This window comes from Balaenoptera ricei, chromosome 5 (assembly GCF_028023285.1).
Source record: "Balaenoptera ricei isolate mBalRic1 chromosome 5, mBalRic1.hap2, whole genome shotgun sequence".
In the NCBI taxonomy this organism is placed as follows: Eukaryota; Metazoa; Chordata; class Mammalia; order Artiodactyla; family Balaenopteridae; genus Balaenoptera; species Balaenoptera ricei.
Genome location: NC_082643.1, coordinates 18,435,984 through 18,449,687, shown reverse-complemented (window position 1 = coordinate 18,449,687; position 13,704 = coordinate 18,435,984). Strand labels below are relative to the sequence as shown.

General features: G+C 42.5%; 1 protein-coding gene across 4 annotated transcripts in view; it reads left to right on the top strand.

Annotated features, from left to right (window-relative positions):
• Positions 1–13,704, top strand: part of TSPAN5 (tetraspanin 5) — a 170,789-nt gene that overhangs the window by 57,057 nt on the left and 100,028 nt on the right. The window contains exon 1 of one of the 4 annotated variants that reach the window (XM_059922458.1): positions 11,366–11,433. The exons of 2 other annotated variants lie outside the window; for them this stretch is intronic. Coding sequence is in view for 1 of the 2 variants with exons in the window: in XM_059922456.1 (XP_059778439.1) it covers positions 11,515–11,517 (3 nt within the window). In the remaining variant the exon portion in view is untranslated. Of the gene's footprint in view, positions 1–11,365; positions 11,518–13,704 lie in introns of those variants that run through there. One more of the 4 variants, XM_059922456.1, reaches the window with a different exon arrangement.

The window sequence follows — 13,704 nt, the reverse complement described above, 5'->3', positions numbered from 1 at the left end:
TCCTGGAGCGATGGTAATGAGCTGACCTGGTGCTGCAGCACCCCCGAATCACGGAGCCATCCGGAGCTTGCGCGATGCTGGATGATTGAGGGTGCTAATATCCTCTCTCTTTTCATCCTGGCTCACGCTGTTTTCATACAGCTCCAAAGGCTAAGTAAGCGTCAGACAGGGAAAAGGAAATGGCAGGCGAACTGAGTGGTAGTTCAGAACGGCCAAATAATTCCCCAAATTCAAGAAAGTAATTGTTTCTCAAGTGCCTGTAAGGATTGGGCTGCCTTAGAGTCTGCACAACTTGGAAGTGATTGGAGGGGTTTTGTGGCTTTTCTGTTCTCTGCTGGCTGAAGCTGGCTTCAGACTCCAGAGTAAGTAGTAGGGGAGGGAGATAAGAAATGCTGAGGAGACAGTGCGGCCCGGATTGTCTTTGCCATCGTGAAGGAGAGCTGTGTCAGTAACCTGCCACAGAATCAGCCTGCCACATTAAACTGGACTCTTGTGTGGTACGCTCACTTCACACTATTTAATTGAAAGAGTTCTCATCCACTTGAAAGTGTTTGCTCCACTAGAACTCTAAGACGGTTGCGTAAGCCAGAAGTGGTTTATCCATTTCCTGGCTGTCCATCTAAGCTCTGTGGGTAACTCTGTTCATGAGAGTTGAGGTAGGAGAAGACAAAAACCACAGTGGCATGGGTGTATGAAAGGCATTGGGTTTTTCTTCCGTGCCCTAGTGCCGAGCTGGCTACCTAGGACTGGTTTCAGGCTTGCCATCTATTGATAACAGACTTGTTTTGATAGTAAAACTGCTTTCAGGCTTGAGTTTCTGAAATCTGATCCTTTACAATAGGCCCATGGCAAATGTCCTTTCAGAACATCATGAAAACATGTGATGTTAATGACGTGGCTGGGGGATTCTTCAACAAGGTATGTGTGTATTTGTTGCAAGAATGCCATATAGCAAAGTACCTGGTAGGATGAAGGCTAAAGGAACTAGTAGGTAAAGTGATTGTTCAAGATCTTATTCTAGTATAGATGGCAGCATCCAGCTTACAAATGACATCCCCTTGCCACCATCATGCTTGCTGTTACTACGGGTTTAGCGTAAAAAGAATCTGAGACTTCTTGAGAATTTGTGAGTTCAGAGGTACAGAGGAAGGAAAGAAATGGTGAAAACCAGAAATAATTTTGGGGGACAGAATATCACTAGGCAGGTCTAGTTTATAAACACAGTGAACTTTCTATCCTAAAATGATAAAATATCTTCTCCTGCCTTAACTTGTACACCCACCTTTTGTTATTTCACTCTATTGCACTGCTGTTAGGGACTCATTTGGAATAAGAACAATATTGTAGAATTATAGACAGCCATCTCTAATCTTTTTTTTTTTGCCTATTTATTTATTTTTATGGCTGTGCTGGGTCTTCGTTTCTGTACGAGGGCTTTCTCTAGTTGTGGCAAGCGGGGGCCACTCTTCATCGCGGTGCGCGGGCCTCTCACTATCGCGGCCTCTCTTGTTGCGGAGCACAGGCTCCAGACGCGCAGGCTCAGTAGTTGTGGCTCACGGGCCCAGTTGCTCTGCAGCATGTGGGATCCTCCCAGACCAGGGCTCGAACCCGTGTCCCCTGCATTGGCAGGCAGATTCTCAACCCCTGCACCACCAGGGAAGCCCTCTGATCTTTTTTTGAACATCTTCATTTAAGCAGTCCTTCATGCAAAGGTCCGTTGAATGAGATTGCCTTCCTAATTCCTAAACGCGAGCAGTTAAACAGAGGAGCAGAAGTTTTGATTTGTAATGGGAGAGGAAGGCAAGGGGAAGAATGTAGCTTTGGAAAATGGAACACTTTGGAAGTGAGCTGGGCCAGTTCTGTAGCTTCATCAGGGATTTAGAGTAAGGTTAGTATAAGGGCTGTGAGCACTAAGGCGTCTATGGAGAAGGAGTGAGGGAGAAGTGCATAAATGGCGCTTTGTCAAAAAAAAAATTTTTTTTGAAATGGGCGAAGTGCCTCTAGTTTTGCCAAAAGAGTTTTGCCAATAGAAAAATAGGGAGGAATTTCTTCTCAACAACTCTCTTATACTGCAGACCTTTTTTTTTTTTTTAAACTAGGATAGTATCAGGCACAGAGCAGATTGAAAAGACATTTGTGGGTCAGCTTTTAAACTTCACCATTAATTGCAATGTAAAATGGTACAGTCATGTTGGAAAACCATTTAGAGTTTCCAAAGTAATTAAAACATATGTCCACAAAAAGACTTGTGTGTGAATATTCACAGCAGCATTATTCATAATAGCTCAAAACTGGAAACAACCCAAGTATCATCACCCAGTGAAACAAATTGTGATATATCCATACAACAGAATCCTGCTCAGCAAAAAAAAAAAAAAAAAAAAAAAGGACTGAACTATGGGTATAGACAGTGACATGCCTGAGTCTCAGAAATGTTGTGTGCCTAGTCAAAGCAGTGAGGCATAAATGAATACATACTACATGAATCCATTTATATGAAGTTCTGGAATAGGCAAAAGCAGCCTGTATTTATAGAAAGCAGATCAATTGTTGCCTGGGGCTTGGCATGGCAGAATTAACAAAGGAATTTTTTTGGGTGGTGGAAATGTTCTATACCTTGATGTGGAATGACTACATGGTGTATATAATTGTCAAAACACCCTTTACTGTGCATCCTGAATGAGTATATTCTAAATAAATATACCTCAGAGTTGCTTTTTTAAAAGTTTCTGTTAAAAAATGAAGACATTCACGGGGTGTTTTTTTTTTTTGTAAATATTACTACTCCTTATTACCTTGCTCTATAGACATATTACTTTCCAAGTCAAAAAGTCAATTTAAAAATGACTTTTTAGATTATAATCTGTATGAAATTGGGGATTGTCTGCACTTTATATTATTGGTCCATTTTGATTCTTTTTAAATAGCCTTCTGGATTATGTGTTATTTTCAGAAAGCTTTTGGAGACTTTTTAAAGTGTATGTTTTAACAGGATTTTCCTGTAGGTCTTTGGCAAATGTTACACTTCTATTGTTTAAGGAGTATAAATAACAACAGGACAGAATCATTTGCTGGCACATCTTCCTCTTGTCCTGATTCTTTTCTGTTAAGTAACTCTTCAGTTCCTGTTGCTCCTGCCTTTGAACTCAGAAAAACAGGCCATCTCTCATACCCCTGAAATTAAGAGAAAACACAAAATACAGGAGAAGCTTGGCAGGGCAGAGATGCCGGTTTCTAATGAGCTATCACTGACGGCAAAAAACAAGGGAAGTTGATTTCCTACCTGATCCACACACAGATATTTGAGGTTTACTGAATTTCCCAAAATGTGTGTTCCTTCTTGCCTTCTCCGTTTCCTGCATCGATGGCTGGTTATTTGGAGAGTCAGTTATTTGAAGACCTCAAAATTTCATAGCTGTTATCTTGTCAAGGTAAACCTAAATTTGATGAACCCCAAATTAAAGGGAAATGTCGGAAGAAATCAGTATGTTGTATGTTTGGCATGGAAAACATGAGTTGAGGTGGATTGGGACGGGTTGTTGAATTTTCAAGGGGATGAGGTCTGTTGATTTAGATACTATTTGGCGTCCAAGACCAAGTCCAACTGTATTGCCAGACTGTTTATGGCCCGGAGTTATCCTACCCTCATAGAAGCAGATTAGATCACAGGCAGTTCTCAGCTTCTTCAAGATCAACTCCAGTCTTTCTTCATGCTGGTCGCTAGGTTAAACCACTTCACCCTGGTTTAGGAAATGAGTAGAAATTGCACTAGACCTGGAGTTTGACCCATGTTCAAATCATGACACTGGCCAGCACTGTAACTTTGGACAAATTAATTCATCTTTTGAGCCTCAGTTTCCTCATCTGTAAAACGGGGATATCAACTTCACAGAGTTTTCTGGAAAATGAGATGCAAGAAGAGACAGTGCTTGGTGGTGTGCCTGGCACACAATAGGCAGTTGGTAAACCTGAGTCTGTTTCCGTTCTTTGTTGAGTAGCTCTTTCTGACTCTGGTCCCTGTTACATACGTACAACTATATGTCCAGTAGCACCATATTCATTTTATAAAATGCTTGAATGATGAGAATGAAGTGAGAAGAGTTTTAGACCACGTGCTAAATGTTTGTTAATACGTAGTACCTTTGGAAATGGAGGTGGTGCACCTTCATTTCCTGGCCTGTGTTGTGTACTTCACCCTCACGATATGCAGCGATGTGACTGGAATTGCGGACAGCAGGCTGGGATGCGGAGAATAAATCCGATCATTGGAGGCTCGTTACTTGTGACTGCAGTGCGGGAGAGAGGAGGTGCGACTGTGTAAATGGAGCTTGATGTGCTAATGAAATAACTCGGATTCTTAAAAGAAAAAGAGGGAGGAGAACCTCACCTTCCATGGCAACATTTTCTTGATGTGCTTCTACTGACACTGCAACACCAGTTAGAGATTCAGTGTATTTTGCTCCAACATTTTACAATTTGGTCAGAGAAAACACACTTAACACAAGGTAATGAATATTTTTGTGCCAGGGCAAAGTATTTGTAAAAAAGTTAATTATTAAATCCATCATGGGTGTTTCCGTTCTGATTCTGGTAGTCCGCATGTGGATGGCGTGCCAGTCCCTAGTTGTGGGTCTAGGCAATTGGAGAACGGAAGCAATGATCCAGATTATCCATAAAGAAATCCTGCTACGGAGGAAAGAAAGGCGCCCCTCACCCTCTCATCAATTACTCGGAATTCGTGTTTCTAGAGAATTAAATTCTTTGATAATCGCCTGCTCTCTTCCTTTGTCTGTTAGCGCCATCATCAGAGGCCTCAAGCGAAAGCCCTGGGAGTATTTCTGGTCTCTTCTCTAAGTCAGGCCAGCGATCAGGCTGTGAAACACACACTTGGATGGGGATGGGGCCGGGGGCTTCAGTGGTGCTTCCAGGCCAGGATTGGTTTTAGTTCTAGGGGATTAGTTGACCCTTAAGAAATATTATAATGCAAATATATGCCCACCCTAATTTTCCGATCAGTGTGCAGGAATTCACAGTGTGGTGGCCTACAATTGGCCGGTGTTAAAAGTGAGGTGCGTCTTGTTTCCAGCATGGACCAGTCCAGGGTGATTTCTCCCCACCTAGAGAGCATTGCTGGTGGTGGTGGAGGAGTTGTTGCAGAACGAGCTCTGGATTAGGGGTCAAGGGTGTGAAGTTGAGTCACCTTCTAGCTGTGTATCATTTTCCAGGCCTCTTACCTGTTCTGGGCCTCACTTTTCTCATCTGTAGAAGGTGATAGTAGTAGCTTACTTTCCTGCCAACCTTCTAGGCTTTTTATCAAAAAATAAATGTGACATTTATAATGATACATTATAAATGAAGACACCTTAAAAATCAAAGCACTCTACAAATGTAAGATGTTATTAAATGTAAATTCAATGACCTTATTTCAATGCTCACATTGGAGAAACAATATTTGAAGACTTCTGAGAGCACACAAATAATTGTGAAGTTTAAATTTCCCTTTGGTGAGGCTCTTTTAGGACAGATCGATATGCTGTAGGGCAAACTCATCTCTGTGAATATCATAACTGAATTTTCTTTGGCTTTCTTTTTCTGTTGTTTAATCCTATTATCTGTGTCCTTTATTTCCAAGCATTGGGAATAATGGGAAAACTGGAAGATTTTTACAAATAGTGAAGAATAAGTTGAAAGACCTCTGGGAAGAGAAAAGAGATTTTTTTTAAATGGGCAATGGTAATTAAAAAATTTATTTTTTCAGAAGTGACAGACTCAGGAACAGAGTTGATTAAAAAAAAAAATTTTTTTTTTAAGTCAACACCCAGCACTGCCCTTTCTTTACTTAGTGAGACGTATGGTAGAAACAAATTTTGTGATCCTCTGCGGGCTCCGTTACCGGTCACCGCATTCATGTGACTACTGGCACAGTTGGCTCATTTAAAAGACTCAGTGATGTCTTGGAAGCCTAATGACTCTCTATTTTATTTTTTCGTCCTGCAGGATATGGTGAAGCTAATTCCTTTCCAACGTTCGACCACTTTTTTACAAAACAGGAAATTGAAAGGACTTTCAAAAGTGAGACACAGAATATCCAGTTTGCAGAATAGACAGTACAGGCCTGCGCTCGGCCAGAGGACGGCCGGCCGGCCATGGGTTTCACTTAAGAACTCCAAGTAAAAGGACAGGGCGGAAAGTGTAGGGAATGCCTTCAGGGAAATGCCAACGGGGCCGATTATTGTTAGAAAAGTTGGAAATGGCTGGGCCGCGGGGACCAGGGTCCAAGCGCCCTGGTCTCTGTGGAGATGGCGTGAGCGCCTTGCTTCCCTGAGGTCTGGACGGAAGGCGTTCCTCTTCCGGACTTGACCGTGTCTCCCCGACCCCTGCCCGCCGCCTTTAGAGTAGTGAAATATGCTTACTCTTCACGAAGCTGAGAAAAAAGGCAGACAGCGGAGGAAGAGACTAATAATTAGGCCTCTTTGGAAGGTGTGAGACAAATTGGCATCATGGTTGCCCGGGAAAACACAACGGGTCTTTGTTTTCAACTGAGAACACGAGAAATCATGGTGTCCCAGTGCTTCGGGGTCCTGTCGCGGCGGGGGGGCCCGGCCCTGCCTGTGCGAAGCAGGGCCCTCTAATTGGTACACACACACGATTCTTCATCATCTCTGCCCCCGTCTCTCCAGAGCAGCTATTTGTTTTTGTTGCTGCAGTATTGCAAATTGACCCATCGCGCCCAACGCCCCCCTTACTTTCTGTGGCTCCTTTCATTCTTGTGGAAGGAGGGCTGGGAAGCAGCCGTTGGCGTGTGTGACGGCAGCGCTGCAGGCTGGCCATCGGAGGATATCCATCAGAGGAAAAGCTGCGCCCCCTCGGCCCCTCACCCTTGGCTTTGGGGGCCCCCCTCTGCCTCCCAACTGCCAGCGCATTCAGCTCCCTGCCTTTGTGCAGGCGCAGGACACAGCGCCACCTCCTTGGCTCCCCTTTCCCATGTGGAAGCCAGAGTCACTCCTCCGGCTCGGGAACTGTGAGTCTCTTGTGAATGCCGCTGGCTTGGTGGGAAGAACAGGATTCTGGCCGCCTGCTGTGTGGAGAGTCGGCGAGGATGCATGTGCTGTGCCGTTGTTTGTTATCTGTAAACAAACTGCAGAAACAAGTGTCTGGGATTAGATCCATTGCTCCGGGACCCCCGTTCCTTTTACCATTTAGACTTTCTCAACAGAAGCTCCTTTTCACTTGATTAACTGTAACAAACTCTCTTTGGAGTTTTGTGTTTTGGAAACAACGTTGCCAGAGAAGAATCACTGTGTCTGTGGTAAATGCCTCAAATAAATTCTTCCTCCTATAAATGGAGAAGACAGAATAGAAGGCTTTAATCTATCGTCTTGCCTGTTAGTGAAATACTACTGAGGGACCTAGTTCATCTGCATATTAAATGTGCTAGACCTATCTCTGTTTTTTTTTTCCCTTACTTGTTACCTTGGAGACAGTGCCCTGGCTCAGGAATTGCGCGAGGCATGCTGCAGACCTTCCGTATGGCTTCTGCGTGCTGAGAAGGCAGTTAATGGGGAAAGGTTGGATTTTTCCAGAGTGTCTTCAGTGGTTAATAGAGAAGAGAGAGGAAGGAGAAGAAGTGAGAGAGGTTTATTCTTCTGGTAATATTTCCAGAATACTACTTTTAAATTAATTGTAGGCAGTTTACCTAGATTTCAAAAGAAAGTCAGATTATGGCCTCTGATCACGTGAGACTGCTTTTAAAGAAGAACCTTCCAGTGCCTTTGGCAGCACTGGCATAGGAAGATCAGCTACCAGTTGACACTGGATTCCAAACCTACCATGAGGGAGTCTCGCCTCTCACTGCTTTGTTTAATAGCGCTGTTCTTCCATATTGTTTCATGGCGTCTTATTTTCTCGGGCCAACTTTTTCAGGAGACTGAGAAGCAAGATTTAAAAATAGGATTCAGTCAGCGCCAGAGAGCAAAACTGGCCCATTTTCCCAGCTGAATATGTAGGCCGCATGTCACGGTGCAGCAGGGAGGCTTCACAATCTTCTGCGGTCTCAGCACCCAGGTGAGGAGATCACCTATGGCACACCTCTGGGCAGAGTCTGGATTATACATCAGACTTCTTGACTCCACGTGTAGGGCTCTTTCAGCGTCAGTCCTGACCTATTAAATCACTTGCTCTGAGTTCTGTCCGAGGTAAAGTTGTGTGAAGGAAGTGTGAGAAGGAAGCCGGCCACCAGTCAACTTGGGAAACTTGGGAAGGAGGAGGCACTGTGTCCTCAAATTTTAAATCTCTTCCTGTTGGTATTTGTTGTTAATAGACAGAATTAGATCGAGTCTGGAACCATGGGTGCTCTGAGGATGAATTGTCAAAAGTGTGCCTTGCCATTCAAGGCACATTTGGTTCTCTTGGTAACTGCCTTCCCTGAAGTCCCGTTGACCACGCTTTGCCATGGCCGCAGTTTGAGGAGACAAGATGTCCCTTAGGCTTTTTCTCTTGAAAACTTGAATATGGACAAGTTAGCCTGAGGCAATCACAGAATCTTTAAAACGAGACTTTTAGCTAGGAAATGGTTTTTTTCAGGACACAGGATTCTGGTCTTTGACTGTGAACCGGGAAGTCTGCAGGTAAGAGTAGGAACCGTGTATAATACCTTTCGTATATTCGTTCCTCATTTGTAAATGTTTTCTTACCTGCTGGTTATTTATTCATTCAACAGGTATTCAGTTTGTATTGATGTGAAGTGCTACATACCATGAAGGTGCTTGGGAAGCAGAGTTGAGTATTATACACAGTCTCTGGCTTCAATAATACGGAGGCATATGCTTGTTCAGTAACTGGACAAGTTTAAAAAGAGATGAGCGTTTTGACTGCTCACATTTAATGGGAGGGACTGAGTAACTTTTTAAAAGATGGGAGTGGTTCACGCATCTTTATGACACCGAGAATTATTCAGAAGGTCTTTCTTTGTAAGGTCTCACCGCTCATTTTCCTCAAAACAAGATCTGGTGCCACAGGGTATACGGGGTCCCATGGCCTTTGGCTGAGGAGGTTATTTGAGGTTGGAAGGTAGGGGTATGAGGAGCAAGGGCCAAGTATGGCAGAGTTCCCGAGGATGTACGAGTGTAAATGCCACAGAGGTGGGAACAGGGGCGGGGAAGCAATGCATAGAGGCAACGTCCAGTGCCATTTACTGTGACACCTGCCATGATCCAGGCTCCATGCTAGGCGCTTTATATATATATTCTCCCACTTCTTTCTCTTAACAACCCTGTGCGGGTGAGCTGGTTGCGCATTCCTGTATTGCTGGTGAGGACGCCGGTGCTGTGAGGACCAACAACATGGACGGGGTCCTGTGGCTACGTGGCGGAGCAGGTGTTTAACCCGGGGCTCTCTGCTGTCCGAGCCCACCAGCTCTTGCCTTCATACAACACTCCCAACTCTCTTAATAAGTTGGAAGTTTGTCAGGACCATGGGTGGGGCTAATTTTTTCCCTCCTTTTAATCATTGAAATGGGATCTCTGTGGACCCTCAAGGGGAAACAGACTGAAGGAAAATGACACTGCAGTGTCAAGAATAGAAGTGAAAATCTAAGACCAAACTGGTAAAATGAAGTAGACGTGAAAGGAATCACATCCATAGCTTTGACTTCCAACCCACTTTGCCTGAAGTTATTTCAGTCAACAGGGAGCTGGTGAGTTCTGGATAAATACAACTTTCTGTGTTCTAGATGGAAGTAGGTCCGCCCCCTCTTTTTGTATGGTCCCAAGGACTGTGTTTTGCTTTCTTCTCACATAGGGAGTTCATAATTAACGGTAGTTATTTTTACCTCTTCAGTGGGTACCCTGCTACCATGCACACTTTTCTTCATTCTAGGGACTCATGCTTTGATACAGTAAAGCCAACATAATCCCTGTCTTTAGAGAGTTTGTAGGGGATGTGTGATTACAATGTAGTGGGATTAGTGTTGGGGAGGCACCGATAAACATAGTGTGAATTCATATTTAAACTTTAGTGATGTGGAAAACAAGCTAGTGGAAAGGTATTTTGGACTTCATTTTACAAGGAGCTTGAGGAACTCCTAAAAAAAAAATTGTTCTGCAGACTCGTTTGCCCTAAGCCTTGTGATTTTCAGTTGTGATTTAGGGTTGATCATGGTGAGATTTCTTTGTCAGTGAGGCTTCTCTTCAGGTCTGTGTGGTGGATGCCTTCCTACACTTACCATCAGAACTGCAAACCCGTCTCTTCTGCACCCTTTTCCGTCTCATTTCCTGTGTTAGTGCATATGTAGTGTGCATTTATTCTCCTTGCTGGTTTGCACGAACTTGGTCCTAGATGGCGCCACAATTTGAACCAGATTTTAGTGGTAATCATTCAAGGCATCTGAGTCATCCTGATCAGCATTTGAGTTTTTCCCTACTGGGCCCCTAAGTGACCTCAACTGCTAACCAGTCTTGTGAAAAATAGTATAATTTGGTTTCACACAGCAGGTCTCTTAGGCAAAAATCACATGTATAGGCAAATTTACTGGCTGTGCAGGTTACTTTGAAACATTTTTAGTGCTTTAAAAAAATCAGAAAACCAGTGGAGCTGAAGGCAAAGGGAAAGAATTATATTTTTCTTTTCAATGTCCAACAAAATATGCACTAATGATACAATTACAGTATATTAAGTTAATACAATAAATACAGTGTTAATCCATTTTGGACTTTCTTGTGTTGTCCTTGTTTGTGGAGTAATGTAATTGTGACAGAGTAATTAATACCCTACAGAGGGATTAGCGGTAAAGATTGAGATAAAAGAACAAGGAGACAAGAAGGACTGAGCTGTCTAGAAGACGGGGGAGTTTAGAAAGTGCTGAGACATGGAATTTCCTGAGGGTGATTTTAGGCTTTCCTGACTCTAATTACCGTATACATTTTCCTGTCTGCTAGTGATAATCAGCTGGGCTAGACAGGTAAAACGTATTAGAAATGATGGCGTCCTGGGATGCATCAGCAAGAATGATGTTCCAGCCAGGCCACCGGCCCTCAGCTGGGCCTCTGCTATTGTCTCAAAGGTTTTCTCATTACATGTTTTTGTTATTTTATTATTAAAATATCTTTTGGGTCATTATCTCCTCTACACAAATCTTAGAAAATCAGGAGGAGTTCCCCTAAACGAGTACTCGGTCCCTCGGTTTTCTATCAGAGCGTGGTGGGCCTCTCAGGGCCAACAAATTGTTCCAGTTAATTTTTCTTGCCCCTTTTATTGGCTCTGGAGTTTCTCGTGGTCAGCCTGTGCGTCACACTGAAATCATTAACTTGGACCCAAACGAAAGGTATTTGAGAAGAAGCAGCAGCAGTAGAGAGGAGACGGTGGAGATCTAGCTGGAATTTCTTGTTTTCCACAGAAATAAGTGCAGTTGGAAAAAAACTCTAGGAACCAGTTTAGGTGAGCCTTGCCCTTCCCTCCCAGCCCCTGTGCAGGCAGCAGAGGGAAAGTTCTTTCTATACCTGTCTCCACCTGGCTGACATGGTAAATATCTTTTTAAAATATTTTTAGAAATTGAAGTATAGTTGATTTACAATGTTGTGTTAGTTTCAGGTATACAGCAAAGTTATTCAGTTATACACACATAGATGTATGTGTGTGTATAAAAAATGAGTGTATATTCTTTTTCAGATTCTTTTTCCTTATAGGTTATTACAAAATATTGAGTATAGTTCCCTGTGTTATACAGTAGGTCCTTGTTGGTTATCTGTTTTATATAGTAGTGTGTATATGTTAATCCCAATTTATCCTAATTTATCCCTCCCTGCCCCCTCCTTTCCCCTTTGGTAACCGTAAGTTTGTTTTCTATGTCTGTGGGTCTATTTCCGTTTTGTACATAAGTTCGTTTGTATCATTTTTTTTTTAGATTCCGCAGATAAGCGATATCATGTATCTGTCTTTGTCTGACTTACTTCACTTAGTATGATAATCTCTAGGTCCATCCATGTTGCTGAAAATGGCATTATTTCATTTTTTTATGGCTGAGTAATATTCCATTGTATCTGTATGTATATATGTATGTGTGTATCTATCTATCTATCTATTTCTTTATATATCTCATGTCTTCTTTATCCATTCATCTGTCCGTGGACACTTGGGTTGCTTCCATGTCTTGGCTATTGTAAATAGTGCTGCAATGAACATTGAAGTGTATGTATTTTTTCAAATTATAGTTTTCTCCAGATCTATGCCCAGGAGTGGGATTGCAGGATCATGTGGTAACTCTGTTTTTAGTTTTCTAAGGAACCTTCATACTGTTCTCTGTGATGGCTGTACCAGTTTGCATTCCCACCAACAGTGTAGGAGAGTTTCTTTTTCTCCACACCCTCTCCAGAATTTATTATTTGTGGACTTTTTTTTTTTTTGGCCACGCTGCACGGCATGAGGGATCTTAGTTCCCCAACCAGGGATCGAACCCATGCCCCCTACAGTGGAAGCTTGGAGTCTTAACCACTGGACCGCCAGGGACGTCCCATATTATTTGTAGACTTTTTGAAGATGGCTGTTCTGATTAATGTGAGGTGATACTGCATTGTAGTTTTGATTTGCATTTCTCTAATAATTAGCAATGTTGAGTAAAAGAGTGGGTTTTTTTAATAGATTATTATTTTTTTAATTGAAGTATAATTGGTTTACCATGTTGTGTTAGTTTCAGGTATACAGCAAAGCATGGTAAATATTCTTTAGTGGCAGGATTCTCATTTTTGAATTGAAAAATAGGCTTTCGTATTAAATTATTAAAAATTCTGTGGTTTGGCTTTAAAATCAAATAACTTGTTCGCAGATGAATTAGACATTAGTTTTAGCTTTCTGTTAATTTTTTACCCTTCCTCCCCGCCGTGTTGTTCATCTCGGCCTTTTTGGCGATCGTCTTGATGTTCAGGTGTCTGCACTCCTCCTCTCCTTGGCACTGCTGCAAGCAGCCTTCTCCACGTTGGTTGTTGTTTTGCTGTCACCCACTGCTCCGTGCAGGAAGGTTGGAGCAGGTACAGGTTCAGGGCCTTCCCGCCTACCCTGGAAGTCTGAGCCCAGAGTAATTTTACCCTCAAAAATCTTTCCACAGTTGGCATCAGAGTCAAGGAGGTCAGCTGGACAGCTCACCCTCACTGGACCCAAGCAGTTCAGCCAGGTGATACTTCCGTGGACTGTTTTGTTGGGTCAGATGGGCTTGTCTGTCTAGCCAACCTCCTCAGCCCCCATCTGCACTAGCCTGGTCATAGTGGGTGGTCACTACCTATAATATTTTTCAGAGACTTCTGCATGTAAAACCTACATCTAGACATGTATGTTTACAATTGTGATGGACAAGAGCTTATTTTTCTTAAAAAGGAAAATGAAAATTTGTTTCCAATTTTTTTTTCCAATTGTTTCCTATTTTCCTCTGGGAAAATAGGTATGAATTTTTTTTTTCCTAGACAAAAACCTGGAGGGAATCACTAATGGAAAAAAATGCTGTTGTGTACTGTTAAAATGTCACAAAGCAGATATCCTAGCCAGTTATCATATATACATATAAATTCTTTTAAAGGATGATTTAATCATCCCTTTGGATTTATAGTGTTTTAAAAAATATCTTAACCTGGCACCTAAATACAAATGTATGAACAATTTTACATACATTCTCACATAAAATTTCACATAATAATTGCAACTAAATTATTTGCTTTTTTT